This window comes from Thermobia domestica, chromosome 17 (genome assembly GCF_964235325.1).
Source record: "Thermobia domestica chromosome 17, izTheDome1.hap1.1, whole genome shotgun sequence".
NCBI classification, from domain to species: Eukaryota; Metazoa; Arthropoda; class Insecta; order Zygentoma; family Lepismatidae; genus Thermobia; species Thermobia domestica.
This window is the reverse complement of record NC_137470.1, coordinates 73,147,677-73,168,608: the sequence shown is the minus strand read 5'-3', so window position 1 is coordinate 73,168,608 and position 20,932 is coordinate 73,147,677. Positions and strand designations below refer to the sequence as shown.

At 37.6% G+C, this 20,932-nt stretch overlaps 1 protein-coding gene across 6 annotated transcripts in view; it reads right to left on the bottom strand.

The window, feature by feature from the left end:
• Nucleotides 1-20,932, bottom strand: part of LOC145673727 (serine/threonine-protein phosphatase 4 regulatory subunit 1-like) — a 608,213-nt gene that overhangs the window by 35,415 nt on the left and 551,866 nt on the right. For all 6 annotated transcript variants that reach the window (XM_081743442.1, XM_081743440.1, XM_081743443.1 and 3 more), the window contains 3 exons: nucleotides 18,208-18,494; nucleotides 16,826-17,564; nucleotides 7,674-7,935 (listed from right to left, as the gene is read on the bottom strand). In XM_081743442.1, coding sequence (XP_081599568.1) covers nucleotides 7,674-7,935; nucleotides 16,826-17,564; nucleotides 18,208-18,494 — 1,288 coding nt within the window. The remainder of the gene's footprint in view (nucleotides 1-7,673; nucleotides 7,936-16,825; nucleotides 17,565-18,207; nucleotides 18,495-20,932) is intronic.

The following is a 20,932-nucleotide window of genomic DNA, read 5'->3' as shown; positions in this document are numbered from 1 at the left end:
ATCTTCCATCTTCAGTGTTACTTTACTCTTGCCGTACTGCTTACTATTATACGTCAGGAATAGAACAAAGCGATATCGCAGACGGACATACGAATCTGTTCTCGGTAAGAACTGCACTGAACTGAACAAATTTAATTTATAGCTATCCTAACACCTGTATCTTCAGAACCCATCTTCCATGGATTAAAAAACTACGTTCAAATTACTAAATTTAATCGCATGCTTATTCGGTTCGAACATTCTTTACATTATATTGTGAATAAGCTACTAATTAAAGCAACAACTTACCTTCTGCTTCGTGTAACACTCTAGAAAAGAATTCAGAAGATGAAATATATCCGACTAACATACACTTCACTTTTTCACACTAGAAACGATTAGCGACAAACTCTCATGAAATTTCATTTAATATGAGGTTTGCACCATATTATCCGAATTCCAGTAATTTACATACCAGTATTTCTTTATATTATATTATACAGGTTGAGTTAAAAACGACTATACAACTTTGAAAGCATACAGAAATTTACTGCGATTACTTACACTAACAAGAGAGGTGTCAATTTGTAGCAAAGCACTTCAAGTTTAACATGAAATTCTTATTTTAGTTCGGTGTGATTGCCGTTGGTGATGCGGCAACATCCGACCGGAATTCAAATTCTTTCCACTCGTTCCAGGTGATCGGGCGTAACTTCAGCAATGGCAGCGTAGATGCGATTTCTCAGGTTTGCAAGATTGTCTGGTAAGGACGGAACATACACTGAATTTTAACAACACCCGACAGGAAGAAGACCATAGGTGCCAAGTCTGGGGTACAATGTGGCCATGCAATTGTACCTGCACGGCCAATCCACTGACGCGGAAAGCGAATATCAAGGAAATTTGGAACTTCCTTAAGGATATGAGGCGGTGCATCGTTTTGCTGGTAATAATAGGTCACTATTGTCGATGTTTGTCTTCATCTATCTGAGGAATTAAAAAAAAAAATCCAATATATCAAGATACATGATGCCAGTGATAGTGCTCTCCATGAAGAGAAAAGAACCGTATACTTTAAATTTACTAAGGGCACAAAACACATTTACCTTTGGACTATCACGGACGTGTTTAATGGGTTGATGTGGGTTTTCGCTGCCCTAGATTCTACAGTTGTGGGTGTTCACCATGTCAGTGATATGAAATCTACTCTCATCGCTGAAGATAATTGCGTTAAGTAATGTCTCGTCTTCCTCTATCTGATTAAAGATTTCCGCACAGAATTCTCCATGAGCAATTTTATCTACGTCAGTAATCTGTTGTACCATTGTAGATCTATGTAGTTTCAAGTGTAACGTTTACGTAGCGCTCGCCCAACTGTCTTTTGTGGAATGCCTATCTCGCGAGATGCACGCCGCATTGACTTTTTAAGAATACGGACAAAGCTTCCCCTAACCTTTCGACAACAGCAGTAACGGGTAGGTGTCCTGGTGATTTCGCATGACGAACAACACAACAATCAATCTCAACAAAGTTTTTGTGTCAATTCGAAATTGTAGGCCTATTTGGAGGTTTCTTATCTTGTTCCCTTACGAAATCTAAGCTGAACAAATGTTGAAGAGTTTGTTTCATGAAACAACACACCAAGAACACTCCGCATCAGTGAAAGTCGCCATTTTAAGAATGCACTACGGTGGCGCACGCGGTGATGAAATGTGGTACTGCGGCACTACGCGAGTCAAGCTTGAAGTGTTGTGCTACAAACTGACACTTATATTGATTATCTAAGTTATTCAATACATTTTATATGCTTTCGAAAGTAAATGTATAATACATTTTATATGCTTGTAAAGTTCTTTTTGACACTATACATATATATATATATATATATATATATATATATATATATATATATATATATATATATATATATATATATATATATATATACATATATATATATATATATATATATATATATATATATATATATATATATATTACTGTTAATGAATTGACAAATGAACTGGCAATACTGTTAATGAACGGAAGAGGTGATTCCCATATCAAATTGAGAAAAAGTTCATTTGAGCATGTGGGGAAAAAGAGCGTAATTTCGGAGCTAGGGCCGTCCAAAAGCGTGAAAAATTCATTCCATAACACCCTATTCCGAACACGTAAAGCTGGCGTAATTAACACTTCCGACTTCCCGCCGACCTATTTCGTGTTCACTTTTTGCATATTTTGGACCCACCTTAAGTTAAAGCATGTTTCGAAATTTCCTTGGGCGTGTATGTAAGAAGTATGCCGTGTGAGAAATCCCTTGCGCACTGCAAATTGTGGAAATATGCATTTTTGGATGGCATATGTGTAATTTTCTTTACGTGGATATGGATCGCCACTCTACGATTCTGTGTGTTCGAAATAACGCCTGTTGCAATTTATTCTTTTCACGCTTGGACGGCCCTAGCTCTGAAACTATGTACTATTCCCCACATGTCCACAAAATAAAGTATCAGTTATCGCTGCGTAATCATTAAAGGCACGATATTTTGTATAATTTTTAATTATAATATCAAATTCATTAAATTATTATTTTATTAAAAGTAACTGATATTCTAAAACAACCTGACTTACAAATATAACAGGCAATCATAAAGATTCGGAAACTCCAAATCTTTTCTATACCGGAAGAAGTAAGCGCCGTTGAAGAAATGAAAGCGACCAATCAAGAAACGAATTTTTTGGCCCGAAGAATAAATGTATGTAAGGTAAGTAATTAAACAATACTATAAGATAATGACGTCACGTGCATGATCAGACGCGAATAAATTAATTCTAGGAAATCGTCTTTGATTGAATAAATTAATAGGTGTTTGATTAAAGGGGTAAGTAAATTGATAGGAGTTTGTTATCAAAATTAATTAAATTACCTTACAATGTTGCCTAATTTTCGATATAAATAAGCGAAATATAGGGAATTTCAACCCTTTTAGGGCACCAAATGGCATCAGCGCAGTACTAACGAGGAAACCGATTCAAGTGTGACACGAAATTATAGACGAGTTTATGTGCAAACGATGTGTTTTTGCGTGCAATTAAACCCATTAGAGGGGAAAACCCTCGATCTTAATCGTTCCGGAGATATAGAGGAATAAAGGGAAGGCTGGTGCTCCGATATTTTGCGAATTTTTGAATATGTAGCGTTAGTACAAGTAAAAGAGTCTTTTAAAATGAATAAATCCCTTATCCAGGAAACTGTAGTAATACGTCGCCTTAGACATGATGGTTACAAAACCGAAGAGTCCATAAAAAAATTCTAGAGGAAAAATGTTTTGGACTGGGGAGACGAAAATACTGGAGTTCCATTGTTGCCTGAAATAGGCGTGTCAGGTACCTATGTTCAGGTTTCTTGGTACGCTGAATCGAATAAAAGTATTATCAGTCTAATAGGACGAAAAATGTAAAAAATGGTGCCCGTCCGAACTTTCCAAACATTTACAATGTCTACAATTATTAACCGATCGGAACTGTTTGTGATATACAGTATATTACCATCAATTACACGCTTTGTGGGGTTAAATTTTAAAAAAATAGTAATATGTTTCGTTAGTAAGTCACTTTTTACTATTACTAAAGCGCTCCTTGATATTGGTCATTTTCGTTGATTTTTATATATCCCCTCGCCTCCCCATGTTGCGGGCCACGGCATCGGAAGTGTCATTCTTCATCTCAGCGACCCCGAAAAGTATGAATTCGACACTGATACTGGTAATTTTGATTTTACATTAATTTATATATATTCCCGTCCCCTCCCACAATTTTTGCGGGGCTGAATTCGGATTTAAATGGCATCAGAAGTGTCATTGTTCATCTCAGCGATCTCAAAACTATAGATTCGACACTAATATCGGTCATTTGTAAATGTCTTTCCCCTCCTTTAAGTTACATCGTCAAAGTGATATGACAAAAATCATCTCATGTTCAAACTTCATCCAGGTTGAAAATTTGATCGAGATCCGGTGGTTCAAGAGTGATCAAGTTATATATATATATATATAATTTCCCCCTCCTACCCCATCCCCTAAGTTCTATCATCAAAGTGAATAGATAAATATTATCCCAGGCCCGAACGTCATCTACGTTGAAAATTTGATCGAGATCGGTCAGGTGGTTCAAGAGTAAAGTCATATAGACAGTCACTTTCATTTTTTTTTTTTTTTTTTTTTTACATTTATCTCCCCCTCCCCTTGGTTGCACCGTCGAAGTTAAATAATAAAAATTATCCCAAGCCAGAACGTCATCCATGTTGAAAATCTGATCGAGATCGCTTGTGTGGTTCAAGAGTTATTAAGTATTATTTATTTTTATATATCTGTCCCTTCTCCTCCCCCTCTCCTAAGGTCTACCGTCAGAGTGATATGATAAAAACCACCCCAGGTCCGAACTTCATCCATATTGAAAATTTGATTAAGATCGGTCCTGTGGTTAAAGCGTGAAGTCACAAAGACGGTCACTTTTATTTTTATTCTTTTTACATATATATATATCCCCTAGGTTCTAAGGAAAAAGTGAAATAACGAAAACATCTATGTTGATTTTTTTTTACAGATCGATCGGGTGCTTTAAGCGTGATAAGTCACGAATACAGTCACTTTTATTTTTATTTATTTATATATTTTGTTTTACATATATCTCCCTCCTCCTCCTCCTCCTCCCCTTCGTTGCACTGTAAAAATGAAATGAAGTACACATCCCACGCCCGAACCTTATCTATGTTGCAAGTTTGATCGAGATCGGGCGGGTAGTTCGCGAGGTATTACGTTTTATTCATTTTCATATATTTCCACTCCTCTCCTCCACTTCCCGTAAGATCTACTGTCAAAATGAGATAATAAAAACTTCCCAGGTTTGAACTTCATATATGTTGAAAATTTGATTGAGATCGATCGGGTGGTTCAAAAGTCATTAATTCACGAACATAGTCACTTTTATTTTTATATTTATTGATTTTTGTATATCTCCCCCTCCAAACCCTCCCCTACGTTGGCCCATGAAAGTGAAATGAGAAAAATTATCCCAGTCCCGAACTTCATCTACATAGATGATTTGATCAAGATCGGTTGGGTGGTTCAAGAATTAAGTTTTATTTATTTTTCCTTATGTCCCCCTCCTACCCCTTACGTAAGTTGTACCGTCAAAGTAAATAGCTAAAAACACTCCCAGGTCAGAACGGCATCTACGTTGAAAATTTGATCGAGATCGGTAGGTTGGTTCAAGAGATTAAGAGTCACAAAAATAATCACTTTCAATTTTATAATATAGACTAGCAGCGTTCACCCCGCTTCGCTGCGGTCACCCCGGAACGCAATAAACTTTGTTACTTAGATAATTTTTACTTTTTCGCTTTCAAGTGATATGATAAAAACCATAGAAGATTGCAGTAAATGTTAACATTATATCGCCTGTCATTTATGTTAACCCGCCCCGCTTCGCTGCGGTCACCCCGGAACGCAATAAACTTTGTTACTTAGATAATTTTTACTTTTTCGCTATTGCAGTAAATGTTAACATTATATCGCCCGTCATTTATGTTAACCCGCCGAGTGACACGGTCATGCGGGTTGCATATAAATACGTTTATTTTTACCTATGATGAATAACTAACAAAGGATTTGTACGTTATGGACACTTGAATGGTCAATTATCTCAAGACACTGGTAATTAAAAATTAAAGTGATATGATAAAAACCATCTAGGGTCCAAATCCTAATAACCCCCCAAAAATAAAAGAAATTGGTTCAGCCGTATTAGCGTGATGAGGGAACAAAGGATTTTGTACGTTCTCTTTTATATATAAGATAAGGCGTACCGGTTTTCGTTTTTTAAGTTGAAGATACTATTTTTGCTTATTGATCCATACACTGCGTTTTAATATGTCACACTACACACTGACGTACTTACGTTTGCAACAATGTGTGTTTATGTTTCATATTATTTGATTTGTTTTTCTATACCACTTTTGCACAGAATATAACATTGTATTTTTGTTCACACAATGACGTCTCTGTTCCTTTGGGAATCTAATTAATACGTTTTTATATCACCTTTTCTCATTTTCTACGTACTAATGACATGATATATTAGCATGTAATATCATACAATTTTGTTCTTCGTTTCAGTGGCATTTGTTATTCCTTAAGCTCTTTCTTTTTCCGGCCCCGAGTAAAAGCTATGCCACTCACCTCAACATTCAACACCAATTTTATTCCACCCTGGTGCATCTTTCTTAACGTTTCAATGCAATTTTCAAGCATATTCACTCGCAACATAACCAAAAATTCGCAAAATATCGGAGCACCAACCTTCCCCTTATTCCTCTATATCTCCGGAACGATTGAGATCGAGGGTTTTTCCCTCTAATGGGTTTAATTGTACACAAAAACACTTCGTTTGCGCATAAACTCATCCACAATTTCGTGTCACACTTGAATCGGTTTCCTCGTAAGAGCCCGTAACAGAGCGTGATTACAATTCAATTAAACGGCCGCCATCTTGAAAAGACGACAAGTGGTCCAATGGCTACTTATTTTTTATGCGAGGAATCATCTCTTACAAATCATTAACAGTTTGTATTGCGCACATGAGCACGCAGACCAACAAAACCAAAACCTATATTATACGCTATGAATTGGAGAGAAGGTTAACGCTTCAGGATACTTTTCTCTTATATTCGTGAAGTGCCTGACATCTAACATGCAGTACCCTGCAAATGGCAAGATACACTACACCAATGAATTTCCCAGAAAATTTTACATGAATTTGATATATCACTTGCACTTATTCCCATTTGAGAAACCGAAAGTTTAATCCAAGATGGCGGCCGGGGTGTGAGACATTTGTCAGAGAAGCAGAATTTGATTCATTTTGCGTATGTCCACATTTATGCTCAGCTACATCTAAAGGAACTGAAAGCAATTTTGTGTACGAGCGTTGTAGCAGTTTATGACTGAATTAAGGATATATATGAAGGCTCATAAATATGCAAATTACCGGGATGGGCCGCTAAATTAGTGCAATGTACATTGGACAGCGAACTTCGCATGTGAATCTATTTTACATTAATCCCAAGGGAACACTTCACGAATGTACCTTGTTAGTGCAAACTATAAATTGGTTATATGTTCACAGATTTAATCTCTTTTTCCGACATCAAGAGTATATGAAGAAAAAACCCATGTTTACAATGGGATACGAACATGTGATCAAATTTGTATACGAGGCAAGACTCCCACTATAAACTGAACCTCGGACAACACGCGCGTTGGCCACTTGTTGACTTCTGTATTCAGGCTACTGATTTTTTTTTTTAATTAAAATATTAGCCATAGTTAAAATTAAAACTTGTTTCCACCTGGTATACCGAAGATACGCCACTAAACCTAGACTAGTGTTTACAAGACAAATATTGGGTTTCTGAAAACGTACGTGAACTCCACGAATATTAATATCTGCTAATAAAACCGCCACTGAATTTTTCAATGAAACTGTGATAGAACTAATCGAGTATGATTTGAATTAACACAAATATAGTTTTAAAAACTAGATCCTCATTTCATTGTCTTCTTTTCCAAAAACTCATCTGCAATATAAACATATACATACAAAATCTGTTCCACCAACGAAACACTACTAACCTGTAACTTCACCTGGTCTTATCCACATGACTGCTTCGTGTAAGCTCGAATTGAGCATTTTTGTGTTCTCCACTCCTGTCTTTTCATTGTCTGTAACCATTGCTACACTGGCCGTGCAAATTTGCGCCTGACTAGCCTGTTGACTCATTTTTACCGTCTGCAGTTCATCTTCATCATCAGTGTTCTCGATTTGATGTGATTTTTCTTCATCTGAGGTTATGGAAGATTTTTCTAATCTTGTTGACAGACTATCAAGTGCTGTCTAGAAACGCAGAAAAATGTATTACGAAACTACAAAGGAAAAACAAAAAACAACAACAAAACATTGATCTATTTACATACTATCACACTTCACTTATAATATTACGTACGTATGTCCATAAAAACCTATATCATCACTAACGGTGAGATATTATAAAACACATCGTATCTTACAACATCCTCCCTTTAGTTTCAACTTGAAGTTAAAGATTACTTTAGATTCTCGTGTTCAACAGTGACACAAAATGACATCTTATTTTTTAACGCTAGTTAATTTAAATTGCATTTTATTATAATTTTCACATTTACGTGCCAGAGCTCAGCTTAGCATAGACTGTGAGAAATAGATGGTGACAGGAAAATAGATAACACTTCTACTAAGTGGCACACGCAACATAGAGGTTAGGTGTTTCAACGCAAACATGAACACTTATCATAGTAAGAAATGTATACGAACTCCTGAAAATATATGAACTTGCGAGCTGTAACTCCTCCATCTTGAATTTATACGTACGCCACTGCTCCTGCTTTAGACCACTCGAGCATGAGAGTCAGCTTGCTTACTTCGTGTATCAGAACGAATACAAAAAGGGGCCAACTCTTGTGTATTAAAAACTGCACAAAATCAATTACCCCAAAAGCTGCGTGAATACAAACGGTTTCAGGGTGTGCACACTACTCTTGCAAATGACAAGGGTCGTAAATCCCTGCGAATAACGCGGTTCATTGTCGCTTGCATTGTACGGCATTTGTTGGCCATCATATAGTGTAGGGGGATTTTCGGAGGTCACCATACGTCGAACCACACGCGGTAGCAGCGGGGTTCCCCTCACGGAGGGCCCGTTTCTAGCTGTTCGCGTCAGTGTGGTGGACCCTGGACTATGTGTCGCATATCTTAACTACATGAGCTGAAATAAATTACTGAGAACTTCCTGTAGGGCTACAATGATTAAATTTGACATGATTGTGGCTTTCCGAAACTAACCCACAGGAAAATTGCCAAAAGTGAATATTTTTAATTTTTAGGGGGTCTAAAGAGGGGGTTAAAAAATTTCCCGTGTTATTTAAATGGGCCTTTTTTTTTTTTTACCTATAATCTCATGTTTTAGGTACTTAGAATTGGAATAAAAACTTGAAATTCGGTATACTTGTACGTTTTTGTTAGCGTTACTTAAGCGAATCATCAGAAATAAAAAATTCTAACCGAAGAGTGGTTTTATGGGGAACTGAAAAATCTTCCCATCTTATTTATATGGAACACCTTTTACACCCCAAAATTATTGAGCACTTCCTGCTGGGCTACAATAATTAAATTTGACATGATTGTAGTTTTCTGAGATTAACCCACAGGAAAATTGCCAAAAATGAATATTTTTAACTTTTAGGAGGTCTAAAGAGAGGATGAAGAATTTCCCCCATGTTATTTAAATGGGCCTTTTTTGGACCTATAACCTCATGTTTTAGGTACTTAGAATTGGAATAAACCTTGAAATTCGGTATGCTTGTACGTTTTCGTTAGCGTTACCTGAGTGAATCATCAGAAATAAACATTTCCAACCATAGTGTGGTTTTATGGGGAACTGAAAAATCTTTCCCATGTTATTTATATGGGACGTCTTCTACACCCCAAAATGCTTAGACACTTCCGGCAGGATTAGAATCATGAAATTTGGTATGATTCTAGCCTTCCAGGACTAACGAACAGGAAAATTACCAAAAGTGAATATTTTTAATATTTTAGGGGTCTAAAGGGTGATGATGAAATTCCCATGCTATTTAAATGCACGTTTTCTTGGGATACAAAATCTTATCTTTTAGATAGTTGAAATAGGAAAAGAAACGATAGAATTATGGGTTGAAGAGGTGCGAGGCCATAGGCCGAGCAAAGACAGTGTGTGGGGGCGAAGCCTCCAGATGGGCAAATTCAGGAAATATGAAGAGTAAGTTCACGAAATTCACTGTTGATGCAAAGGTCGATAGATAAGAAATGAGAGGCCGTAGGCCGAGGAAACTCGGGAGTCTGGGGTGGAGCCCCCAGCTAGCCAAAGGCTAGTTTCCCTATAAAACTATTCACAATGGTATGACGTACAGGATAATTACACACTTGACACATTTCTGCGACGCTCGACGCGTAAGCTCAGCATCGGAAAGGGCCACAATCTGTTCAGTTTCGATTTCATCAGACTACGCTAGACCACATTGCTCCAGTGCGTGTCTAACAAGATACTTACTATTGCTTGCCTCGTGGTATATCCACACTTCTTCGATCGAAACGTAACTGGTGACATTTTTCTCCTCAGACATGATTTGCCATTTCTGTTTGAGAATGTGGACTTAGAGACACGACAAAGAATGTGGCTGCAGTTAGATGGAGCGCCGCCCCATTGTGCGCGGAGAGTGGTGCAGTATTTGAAAACGCGTTTCAATGGGAAATGGATTGGGAGGAACGGACCAGTGCTATGGCCTGCATGATTCCCAGATTTAACCTCACCAGATTTTATCTGTGGGGATATTTGAAGAACGTTGTGTATTAATGCCAACCAACAACCAGAGAAGATATGATAGAGCGAATTCGATTAGCTTGTGCACAAATCCCACGGAACGTTTTATTGGATATTGTAACACATTTTCGCAGAAGGATTACTTTATGTATTCAAGCACATGGAGATATCGTTGAACACAATTTAGTTCGTGCGTGAATGGTGTGTGGACTGACGAAGAAAACTACGCTGAACGTGAGAGGGGGACTCACGAAGAAAAAGCACCCCGGACGTCAGAGGCGTGGGAACTCACGAGCCTTGTATCCTATCCCTTTGTCCTTACTTGTACCTTCCTGTAACCCTTTAACATCATATTCTCTCCATAATGAAATTACCGAAGAACAGCAAAGTAGAGTGCATGACCAGACTTCCCGTGTTTTGTGCTGGTTAAAATGTAGAATGCACAGTTGGTGATTCACACATACTTTGGTTTTATGGTCGTTAGCGGGATCGATGATTACTTACCGGACTCACGAGGTTGTTGACCCCTCGAAACGTATTCATACTATGAACATTAGGCGCTTTCTTAGAAACAGTCACCATCTTGGCGGCCACTTTGAAAACTGTGTTCCATGGCGAAAACATTCCTACGAAAGCTGTTTAATATTCAGTTTTTAACGAACGTGGAATTACTCGCCCAAATTTGCTATCTAAATTTTCATTTTCGCCCCGGGTACTCTTGAGGGGGCTTCGGGAGTCAGGCCGACAACACCTCTCGATGTGCCTTACGTCAGTTACCTACTCCAGTTTTTCTTCGGTTGATTTATCTCCAATCGCTTTCATACTACGGGTACTAAACCAATTCTCTGACACGAATATTATGTTTCGGCGGCCTTTTGGGAACAGTACTATTTCACCTCAATCGTTTTCTCCTGCAAGGTGTTTGTTTTGCAAGATTTATCAAACGCGGTACCAATTGACTCATGTTACTATTTGAAATTTTGAAGTTAGCCCGCCAAGACCCTTTCAGGGAGGCCACTGGGATCAGAGGGACCACACCATTCGATATGCCCTATGATACTTACCTATTTCGTTTTTATTCTATTCATTTACCTTCCATACTACGGGTACTGGAGTTTCCGAACCATATCATGACGGCCATTTTGAAACTGTGCTCCATATGGAACATCTTTTGGTACAGCGTTACTTACTTTTCCAAGACTTTCGAACGAGGTATTACACGACCCATGTTACCATTTGACATTTCAAAGTTACCCTCCGTTACCCACATTTACAAGGGGCGGGGAGGGGTACTATTGGCGGAATTGGTTTTTCCCCTTAGCAGTATATAACATGTGTTGGGGGGCGCGGTGGCTGAGTGGTAGAGCGTTCACCTGTGGTGCTTGGGGTCCCGGGTTCGATCCCAGCCCCCGCCAAGTGAACTTTGTGGTGGACAAACACCGTGCTCGTGGGTTTTCTCGGGGATCTCCCGTTTCCTCCCACTTTATTCATTCCACCATTTCAGTCATCTCTCATCATCACCGTCTCCTTTAGTCTAACCGGCATAACTGTGGGACGTAAAACTTAAAGAATTCATTTCATTTTTATATAACATGTACTTCAAACCTTCAAACAATTCTTTTATGTTTTATCATTTTTCAGATATTTCCGTGGATTGATTAAAATGGCCCACCCTACATATTATACAAAACAATATTCCTGATTTATGTGACACTTATCTACGCAGTTTTTCAAAATAAAGCTCCTTTTCTAGTCATTCGAAATATGTCATACAGAGATCACAGTATTCGATACTAAGGTACTCTGGATGTGTATTGCCCCGTTAGTCTCACTTATGTTATTACTATTGCAGAGGCCTCCAAAATTCGTGATACTGCAACATCCTTAGTTTGTAACACTGAGTAGTAAATGTTTTATTATGAGTTTTAGTTTAATATGTAGATTTGAGATAAACAGAACAACAAGCACCACAATTAAAAAAAGAAAGAAAAAAAAAAAAAAAAACACTGTTGGGCTGAAAACACTGTCAATCTAGTCGTACCGCATAGTAAGTCAAATCATGTTACCCTGTTGATAAATTTTAGTGTTTTTTATGTATTACTTTACAAATTTAAAAGGTGTTCAAGAAAGTTATCCACCCTATGTATACATATAAATTGTGAAAATCATTCATAGAGAAATGTCAAATTAAAAATAAATAAATAAACATGCTACCAGAGATGTTCATCTATCTATTTTATATACTAATGTTATATATATATATATATATATATATATATATATATATATATATATATATATATATATATATATATATATATATATATATATATATATATATATATATATATATATATATATATATATCAGACCACCCGTCCCAGGCAATTTTCTCGGCTCGTAATGCATGTAAATACTTCAAACAAAAAATTGAATGACCAAATCGTATGTGGAAAATCAAATGGTGATACTTTCGTATCCAGCGGCGTAGCGGAAGTATTTCCACGGGGCGTCAACTTCAAAATTTCAAATTGAAAGTGGTATCAATTTTATTTTCTTTGGATGTATTATTGAAAAAGAAACAACTTTTATAGGAAACAATTTTCGCTAAAGTCTACGGTTTGGCATCTACGAGTGGTACGTGTTGTTGAATTGCTACTACCAAGACCACCCGTCCCAGGCATTTTTCTCGGCTCGTAGTGCACATACATATTTGGTGTGGTGTAGTGGGAGGCCAAATAATCGGTCCCTAATTTCTTCCAAGGTACTTTGACAGGGGTAGAGTACGCTAATTTTTTGTCACATGTTCTTTGTGAGTTCTTCGAAGATGTAACACTAGCAACTCGTGAAATGATGTGGCTACAACAAGACGGTTGCCCTGTTCATTTTGCAAGAGTTGCCAGACAACCTGTTGAACGTTTATTTCCAAACAGGTGGATCGGAAGAGAAGGCCCGGTTTCTTGCCCAGCTTGTTCTCCGGACTTGACTCCACTTGATTTCTTTCTTTTGGGGACGTGTCAAGGAGCTGTTTTATCAAGAGCGTCCTACTACAAGAAAGGACAGGACATAATGTCTGCCGTGCACAAAGTCCAAATGAAGTGTTAACAGCAGTCAACAATGTCCCGGTACGCATTCGCATGTGCATCGCAAGTGCTGGACGATCCTTTGAACATTTATTGAGAGTTTATTTTGTCCAAGTATGATATTTTGGGAAGAATGTACGGAATTTGCAGTTCATATCATTTATTCTACTTATTATCTTCACTTTATTTGTGCTATTCTTGAACAATTATTTGTACAATTATTGTGAAAAGTGATTTTTATTGAAACGTTTTCATAAGTTATGTAACCCGTTAAGAAGCCCGGGAGAGTGGTAATAATTTCATAACTTTTAAATTTTAATTTTTGTTTTATGTTTTATTGCTGATACTTTAGATCAAATTTGTTTTATACGCAGTTTACTTAATACCCATGAATGTTTTTCTTTGCTTTTCTATTTTGAATTGGTTCCGACCGCGCAATTTAAACTATATTGTCCTGCAATATTGTTTTCATTTGTTGATACGTACAACAGATATGTCATAACGTTTGACACTGAATGATACAAAGGGTTTTCAACAACAATGCTATTTGATAGAACATGTGTTATCTGGTCTTCTTTTAAAGTAACTGCCAATTACGAGGGACATACTGAAAGTCGTGAGCTACATCACTGATTACCCTAATGAACTACTTCCTATATAACTAATGGCAATTAACTTTTTCCCACATTGCAACGAAAGTGATTATACGAAACTATCGGCTAGAGTTGTAACTAACTGTATCGTCTGCTACTGGCAGTAGCTAAGTACATCATTGGCTAAGTATATTAGACTCAGGCACTCTGAATGATTTGATTCGTTCTTGTTTTTAATAGTTCGTAGTACCCAACTTCCTTGAGTGGTAGTGCAACGGTCTCAACAGTTTCAACGGAAGAGCAGCTGAAACCTCTTATACAATATAATTACTCAATGAGCAACTTTTTTTCACAATCGTAATCTTTAGTTGTAAGTAAAACCAAGTACATCGTCTCAATCTACAGACATTTCTTTCTTTCTTTCCAGAACGATGACACTGTTTTTTTGCTAGCACGTAACAGGCGGGATTTCCAAAATGGCCTGCAGCGATGTTTCCTTTAGACACCGCGCTGTGTTTGAATTCCTTGTTAAAGAGGAACAATCTGCTTCTGAAATTCACCGCAGACTACAGTGTGTCTATCGAGATGTGTGCATGGGTGCCAGCTGTGTTAGAAGATGGGTGAAACATTTTAAGGATGGGAACACGATTATCGAACATCAGCCACGCAGCGCGCACTCTCGAAGTGCCTAAACGAAACGCAACAAGGTAAAGGTTGATGAGCTGATTAGGGGAGATAGGGGTAAAACTTATCACTGTGAATGATATCGCTGCAAAACTTGAATATAGTCCGGTGCAAGAAATGATTCACAGGTGAGGTTATCGGAAGGTTTTACCGTTGGGTCCCACGGTTATTAACCAAGGACCACAGACGTAAGGGACTAACAATTGCCCAAACCCTTCTTCAGAGATTTTAATATGAAGGACGGGTATTGTGACTGGAGATAAAAGCTGATTCCATTATTATAAACCTGAAACAAAACGACGGAGTATGGAATGGCATCACTTGATTTCACCATCGAAGAGAGCCAAGAGAGTGCAATCGATAGGAAAAGTTATAGGGAGCGTCTTCTGGGATGCACAGGGTTGCAATCTGGTTCACTTTCTTGAGCCTGGACAAACCATAAATTCTGGCCGCTACATCCAGACACTTCTGAAGCTCCGTCGTGCCTTGCGTGATTAGCGCCCTGGAAAGAAGATCATCCTTAAACAGGATAATGCGCGTTCGCATATTTTACGTGCCACTATGGAGCACATCAGGAGATTTGGGTGGAAAACAATTCCACATCCTCCCTACAGCCCCGGCATGGCACCCTCCGACTACTATCTTTTCGTTTTAGTGAAGGAACAGATGCGAGGCTATCGATAAAGACATTGGAGGATATTCGTCAAGCAGTGCGTCAGTGTCTATGCGCAGCTGGAACGCAATTCTATCGCAAGGGTACTTTCAAACTTGGAGAATGATAGAAAAGGAAAGGAAAGATCTATAGATTGAGACGATATATTTGGTTTCACTTACAAATAAAGATCACGGTTGTGAAAAAATATTGCTCACGACTTTCAGTGCGCCCCTCGTAAAGCTTTTGTTCTGTAGTTGCAATTAAACAATAAATAAGACATAGATGCAAAATCGTAGAATTTAACGAAAATGTTTCCTGTAAAGTTCTTTCTTTTTCAATAATACTTCCAAAAAAATTGAAATTGATACCACTTTCCCTTTGAAACTTTGAAGTTGACACCCCGTGAAAATATTTCCGCTACGCCATTGGATATGAAAGTATCACATTTGATTCTCCACATACGATTTGGTCATTCAGTTTTTTGTCTGAAGTATCTACATACAGAGAGCGAGAGAGTTACAAAAAAATTGCCATTATTTTGGGAAAATATTTCTCACATCAAAATAAGAAAAAAAGCTCATATGGACTTGTGCTTAAAAGGGCATAGTTTCGTAGTTATAGGTTGCCGAAAACGTGAAAAAATGAACTTTAAACGTCATAGTTCCACTACTATAGGACCGATCGTAGTTGGGTCAAGGCATCACTGAGGAACCAGTATGTGAACTATCCAAATATCCATCCTTCAGAGCCTCTGGTACTTGCACAACTATTATTAGAGAAGCTACTTGGGAGTACTTGATCACTCTCCACCTACCTCTCTATAAATTGGTGTTTAAGAACTGGAGCATTCTTAAACATTGATATTTGGATAGTTCACATACCAGTTCCTCAGTGATGTCTTGACCCAAGTAAGATAGGTCTCATAGTAGTGGAAGTTATGAACTTTTACACAAGTTTACTTGTTCCAGATTTTCGGCACCCCGTAACTCCGAAACTATCCACTTTTGAGCACAGGTCAATGTGATTTTTTTTTTTTTTTTTTTTTTTTTTTTTTTTTTTTAATTTTGATGTGAGGAATCATTTCCCAAAGTATAGTGTCACATTTTTGTAAGACCCTATATTATATATACATATATACATTACAGGAAATAATGGAACAATTTCAACAAGTAATTTCAAACTATCATTTTTCAGCTTAGAACAATAACGTTACTAAGAAATATGTATTATTATGATAAAAATAAATAGAGTATGAAGAAAATAGGATAAAATACAATATATGAATTTTAAATTTTACAAATTGCAATCTCACAAAATTAATTAGAATATAATTTTTCAAAAAAAAAAAAAAAAAAAAAAAAAAAAACATACTCACCTCAATACTTGCTGCTCCTGATGCATCTACAAGATTATCCGTTGCTGGTGTGATGTTCATACTAACATTCAACTCAGACGCATATGTTTTCTTGCTTTCTTCATCGTGTACTTTTGCTTTTACATGGACACTAGTAGGTTTTCCCTCCACGATATCTATATCAAGTTCTATATCTGGGATGGGAACTCGCCAATACTGGAACGTATTGAATCGATTTTCGTTGTCCACGTGTATATGTAAGTGCCCTTGCGATTCCGTAACACTAAGCTGAGAATCAGTGGTTTCTCTGTAAGTTGTATCAATATTTGACATGCCTGCTGGCTTTAATTCTACCTGTTCCTCTATCCTGCTTGGTACTGTCACACTTCTATCACTTTCTTTGGTATCATCTACTACAATGTTTCTAAGTTCACTATCCTGTATTGTTTTACTCTGTTCTTCAGTACTACTAATATTTTTATTACTACTACTATCTTCACTTTGTTCTGAAGAAATTTCAGTACTCGAACTCTTTCTGCTACTTACATTTTTATTTACATCATCAGGTACTACATTTTTTAACTCTACACTTCCGTGTCCTTGATTTTTAATTGCACCTTCATCATCACATTCTTTATGTATCACAGACGACATAGTTTCTTCCTTAGGTGTTTCGCAATTTCGCTCAAATGATTCTACGAAATTGGCATACGGTTCCTCAGTCCCCGCCATATCACTCACATTATAGTTGTTATTTAATCTGTTGAGATGTAATAACACGTTATTGTTTCATAATCTTATGTATTATTAAAAATAAAATTATCTTACACATTAAATAGTTTAAATTATGTTTACTATAGATTTTTTTTAACAAAGCAAAGGAAGAAAACGTTGGATTGCTTCAAGTAGTATGTGCAGTAAATACAAGGACTCGATGATATGATGACATTATAGCACCACAAAAGATGGAGTATTTAGAGCACATGGTATAACAATGTACCAATTTCTTCTGAATTATATTATCACGCTGTCTAATTTGGCTGGTGTAGTCTAGTAACAACTTTTAATTTTATTTCAAAAATTCCCCTAAGAAATACGCAAAGAAGCGATTTTTACAACCAAAATTTTCTCTTACGATTGTATACATTATAATTAGCAAAGGAAGAAAAAAAAAAAACAGTGAATAATTATAAGTATAACAAATGAAGTGTTTCACATTTGGAAAGAATCTCCGATAAAACAAAGTGGGAATTAACTATTTCCTTGACAGTCACAGATATTTAATCAGAATACAACTAAAACTAACAAAGATAGTATAATGATCTAATCCCTATGTTACTACCCTCTCCCCTTAATCTGTAGACAGAATTTAGCGATTGTAAATGGGAAATTACAAATCTTACCTAATTTCCACCCCATGCGGATTAATAAGAACTAATTCTCCCTGGTTATTGTACGCAAGCCCGGTGATGCTAGGATCAGCGAAAGTAGATATGAACGGCCCTAAGGCCTGGAAGGCTGCCATTCTAACCCATCTTGATGAATCACGCAGAAGACTTACAAAGGCCGGGGCTAGAGCTTGTTTACGAATCTGCAGGCTACAAGCACACGACACAGACATAAATACTTCAGCACAGGCCTTTCGTACACCCCAGATGTCATCCTCGCAGAGGGCAAAAAACCTCGGTAGCTGAAAAAAAGAAAGAAATTAATCAACTACAGGATCAAGACAACAGTTAAATAATAACATACACATATCTCCCAATGAGAATTTACATCCAAGAAATACAAATGATTATCAAAATAGTGGAAAAACCTTAAGAAAATACAACTTATCTATCTAATGCTGAGAGGAAACATTGTTAGCCAGCCGAATACCTCTGATTATTCGTTGAAAGGCAGCATGTAAATCACGAATCTTTTCTACATAAATATTGTACCATTCTTTATGCAACGCGATTCTCAGTTCTATCAGCGAGGGACATACGGAATTAGCTCCAAAACTGAAATTCCATGTGTTCAATAATGTTGAGGTCTAGGGACTGAACGGGCTATTTAAAGTGTTGTTGTTTGTTACGATGCCCATAAACCACGCCCCTAAACAGATCCAGTAGTCTGAATTGGCACATTGATATATTGGAAAATTGCGTCATCCGCTGGAAACAGCTAAATAGAGTTTTTAAGAGGCAGAAAACTTGCACAGTTGGAAAGTTGAAATAAAACACAGAAAAGATATTTTTAATATCCATGAAATTAACTCTGACAGATCATTTTATGGCATTAATGTCTAAATATGATTTTGGGCATGTGGCCATTGCGGTTGACGCGTACATGGCGTAATCTGGAGGTCCAATCTTCACACTCTCTTCGTAGTAAATCAGGCTGTATTTCGGCAATAACGAGTCGAATGTTGGCTTCCAAGTGCTCAATTGTTTCTGGTTTCTAAACGTTAACATGAGACTTTACATATCCCTAGAGATAATCTCAAATCACACGAACGTGGCGTCAAATCACACGAACGACGTGGTCAATTTAACAGGTCCACTTCGCGAAATTAATCGTTCATCAAATGTTATTTTCAGTAAATTAATTGCGGCAAGCGCTGTGTGGCATGTGGCGCCGTCGTGCTGAAACCACATGTCTGCAACATTAATGTATTTCAATTGAGGCATGAAAACGAGTGTTGTTCTTTTTCTGTTAGTTAGAACGAAAGACTTTTTCGTTCTCCCGTCTGAGCATCTAATCTCCCCCTTCTTGACCTCCGAGGTCAACCGTCTGGTAGATAACCACATTCCCTCTGTAAAGGGAGATGTCTGGCTCTGTGTCTGACATATATGTAGTCTCGTATTAGTTATTATTATTATTATTATTATTATTAGTGGTAGAAGACTTTTAACGAAATCCATATAATCTGTATGTTTAAAAATCTTTTCATTTTTGCTTCTAAAAAGAAGATTATTTTTCTGTCCTCAAACTCCAGATGTTTATATATGTTATCCCAGAAGGGTCTAAAGAATAAATTATAGTAAGAAGATCCTTGGTTCAAACATATATAAAATCGTTGTTCGTTGGTATTTAAAACTATTTATGTTTTATATTTTAAGTGATTCAATGTATGAATTTTAAGTATATTTCGATGTATACCATTCTTCCAGAGTTTGGGGATAACACATCCAAGAACACGGAGTACATATACACGCATGCGCACCAACATAATCTTCTCTTTTCATTTAGCGCCGCCCAGGCATCCTATTGTAAACCAATCTTGGTGTTAGGAGCATCACGTGTTCCAATGGCTTTTCTCTCCGCCCCTAGGAGAAGCACTTTTCTCAGCTGACTTTGCCCTTAGTGTCGTGTGCATACCAATCAGTTTTCTTTTCAGGCTGCTGGCTACTCTTGGGTTCCTCCCCAGGGAACTTTTGGACTACCACGCATGTCCAACCTCTGACCTCACGGTCCGAGTGCAATGTCTGCACGCGTTACAAACATGCACACGAGACGTAAATTGGTGCCGTGTGCACAGCTGATCGAGCCTTTAAAAACTCATGTTTTTGGCTCGATCATCGGACAACGTCCCTCTCCTGAGGCCCCTCAGAGTCGTGCTATCTAGACGGAGTCCGCAATGTCTTAGACACGATTCAGCCCAGGATTTCCGAGTAAGTTCCTAGTTGTCCAAGCCGTCATTCTGCCTCTTACTCTCTCGGCTTCTCCGGAGGCCAACCTACACTCTTGGTTCCATCCATACCTTATCCTAGTGGCTAACTTGGCACTCTGTTTCTGAAAGCTTGACGACAGCCAGGGGTCTGCCCATAATTGCTGGTCGGCTTAGGAAACTGACGGCCAAAGTTACCTCCTTCGAACTTGGCAATCTACTTCTAAAAGCTAGCTCCAGCCGGCACCTGTGCGCCCAGAAACTGCTGGCGTGCTTAGGAAGTTGACGGTCGAAGTTCTGTCACTCCCCTATTTAATGTTTCTTTTGACAGACTCTAGGTTCATTGCCTAGCTGGCCCAAAACAGACGAAAATCAAATAGTTACACCTTTTGCACCTAACCTTCTACTAGGACTGACACGTGCCCTCCCAGTCTAGTGAAGTTTTATTTTATTTTGTGTTTCTCTGTGCAGTGAGT